At 48.2% G+C, this 2351-nt stretch overlaps 1 protein-coding gene across 1 annotated transcript; it reads left to right on the top strand.

The window, feature by feature from the left end:
• The first annotated feature begins 536 nt into the window (after positions 1-536).
• LOC104472317 (zinc finger and BTB domain-containing protein 18.2-like) lies at positions 537-1964 on the top strand. Its single transcript, XM_010087931.1, is given in 2 exon segments — positions 537-1816; positions 1819-1964. Coding segments are annotated over 2 exon segments (1416 nt in total). The 5' UTR covers positions 537-546.
• The last annotated feature ends 387 nt before the right edge of the window (positions 1965-2351 follow it).

Raw genomic sequence — 2351 nt, 5'->3', positions numbered from 1 at the left:
AAACGCCGTTTCCCTAGCGCCAGCCGCGGCTGTTTTGTTGTGATTCGGTGCATAACGACGGAGGATAAAGTTTAAACGTGCGTGTGTGTATGTGCGTGACGGGGGTAATATGCCTTATTAAGATGCCTTTAAGATGCCCTGAATTAGCGTTGCTGGGAAGACAGCCTGTGAGTTTATGCTTTTTTTTTTTTTTAATGTGTGTGTGTGTGCGCTTTCCCCTTCTTAATTTTTTTAAAGTGCTTAGTGGGAGAAACAAAGGTTGGAGGGGCTGCTGCTTTACTAGCTTTTGTTTACTTACAATCAAGTTTTTCCTGTTTGGAGCAGGTGCGAAAAGATGAGAAGTATGTTGTGTTGTTTTGTTTTGTTCCCCCCCCTTCCACCCCCTTAATAAAACTATTACAGACAATTAACAGTGAACGTTATCTCCAAGGCTGTTGCTTTGGCTTGTGTTACCAAAAAGCCGATCTGTTTGTTACAGCTGCTAGGAGGCTTTAGTTTACAGTAGCATTCAAGTTTTTCCTGTTTTGAACAGGTTATGAAGGAAGAATGGAGTTTCCAGACCATAGCCGCCAGTTGCTGCAGTGTCTGAGTCAGCAGCGTCACCAGGGCTTCCTGTGTGACTGTACTGTTTTAGTTGGAGAAGCTCAATTCAGAGCTCACAGAGCCGTTCTTGCCTCTTGCAGTATGTACTTCCATCTTTTCTACAGGGACCAGTTAGACAAAAGGGATATTGTGCATCTGAACAGTGACATTGTCACAGCCCCTGCCTTCAGCCTGCTGCTCGAATTCATGTACGAGGGAAAGCTGGAATTCAACAGTCTCCCGGTTGAAGATGTGCTGGCTGCGGCTAGCTACCTTCACATGTATGACATTGTGAAAGTCTGCAAGGGCAAGTTGAAAGATAAAGAATTATGTTCGGAAGAGAAGATTAACGATGAGGCGGCTAGTTTGGAGAAAGCGGAGCATTTTCTAGACGCCGGAGTGCCCCTGGTCCACGAGTTTGACCCAGGAAACAAACAAAAATTCAGCGTTGCAGAATACGAGAGATCAGCAGGCAAAGAAAAGGTCAGCAGTCACCCCGCCTGGTCCTCTGATCATATAAGTGTCAGCTCTGTGCCGACAGAGGCAGAACCGTGCGCCGCAGCAGCTGGAAAAACAAAGGCTAATGTCAATAGTTCCACAGGACCTTTGTCCCAAAGGTCTGTTAACCATCCCCTGGCTTCGAGTGATGTGGACTGCGCGCTGGATTTGTCTTTCAAGCCCATGCCGGGGAGAGATTCCTTACACCCCTCCTATGTCTTTGGACAGCTGGCTTCCGACAGCCAGCAGCAGGGTACCGAGCCACTTGTTAAAGATGAACAAGACTTGCTGTCAGATCAGGAGGATGGTGAAGCCAGGAGTCCGGAGAGTCAGCATTTTGGGAATTCAGCCAAAAGCCTAGTGACAGGGTTAGGACACATGTTTGCGGGGAATGGCAGCTCTCATGCCCGAGAGGAGGATATAGATCAAGAGCGAGACGAGAGCGAGGACGACATGGATTCATCGGACATCTCCTCTGGTGTCCTCGTGCCTCCTGGGCATATCTGCATTTGCCCCCTCTGTAGCAAGGTGTTCCCGAGCCCGCACATCCTTCAGCTGCACCTGAGCTCTCACTTCCGTGACAAGGACGGCTCCCGGACTCGCCTGTCCCCCGACGGGTCCGTCCCCACTTGTACCCTCTGCGGAAAGACTTTTTCTTGCATGTACACGTTAAAGAGGCACGAGAGGACTCATTCGGGGGAGAAGCCCTACACCTGCGGCCAGTGCGGAAAGAGCTTCTCACCCTCAGCCGCCACGCCGTGGTGCACACCAGGGAGAAACCCCACGGCTGCAAGTGGTGCGAGAGACGGTTCACGCAGTCTGGGGATTTGTACAGACATATCCGCAAATTTCATTGTGGCCTTGTAAAGTCCTTGGTCGTTTGACATGCGTGATTTTTTTTTTTTAACCCCCCTCTCCCCTAAAACAAAACAGGAAAAAAAGGCAGCATATGAATTTTATTCCACCTCCCTCCTTTATTTTATTTTGGTGATACTCACTTTAGGTATATGATCTTTAAAAGATGCAGAGGTATACACTCCAGAGGCCTTTTAATGCAATCCTTCCACCTCTCCCATCTTGCCCCTTCCCCTGCCACCCTCCCTTCCCAGCTCTGTCCTTTAGGTCTTCTCTTGCGCACCCGTGTTGCATTATTAATGTGAAATGATCTAAGTAATTCTGCAATGATTTAGCATCTGTTTTCATGCTGGAAGTACTTGCTTGCTTCATGGTCAGGGTTTTTTTTTTTTTAGTTGCAAAAAAGATTATGAGCA

The sequence above is a fragment of the Pterocles gutturalis genome, unplaced genomic scaffold (assembly GCF_000699245.1).
Source record: "Pterocles gutturalis isolate BGI_N339 unplaced genomic scaffold, ASM69924v1 scaffold39171, whole genome shotgun sequence".
Taxonomy (NCBI): Eukaryota; Metazoa; Chordata; class Aves; order Pterocliformes; family Pteroclidae; genus Pterocles; species Pterocles gutturalis.
This window is presented reverse-complemented; position numbering and strand designations above follow the sequence as displayed.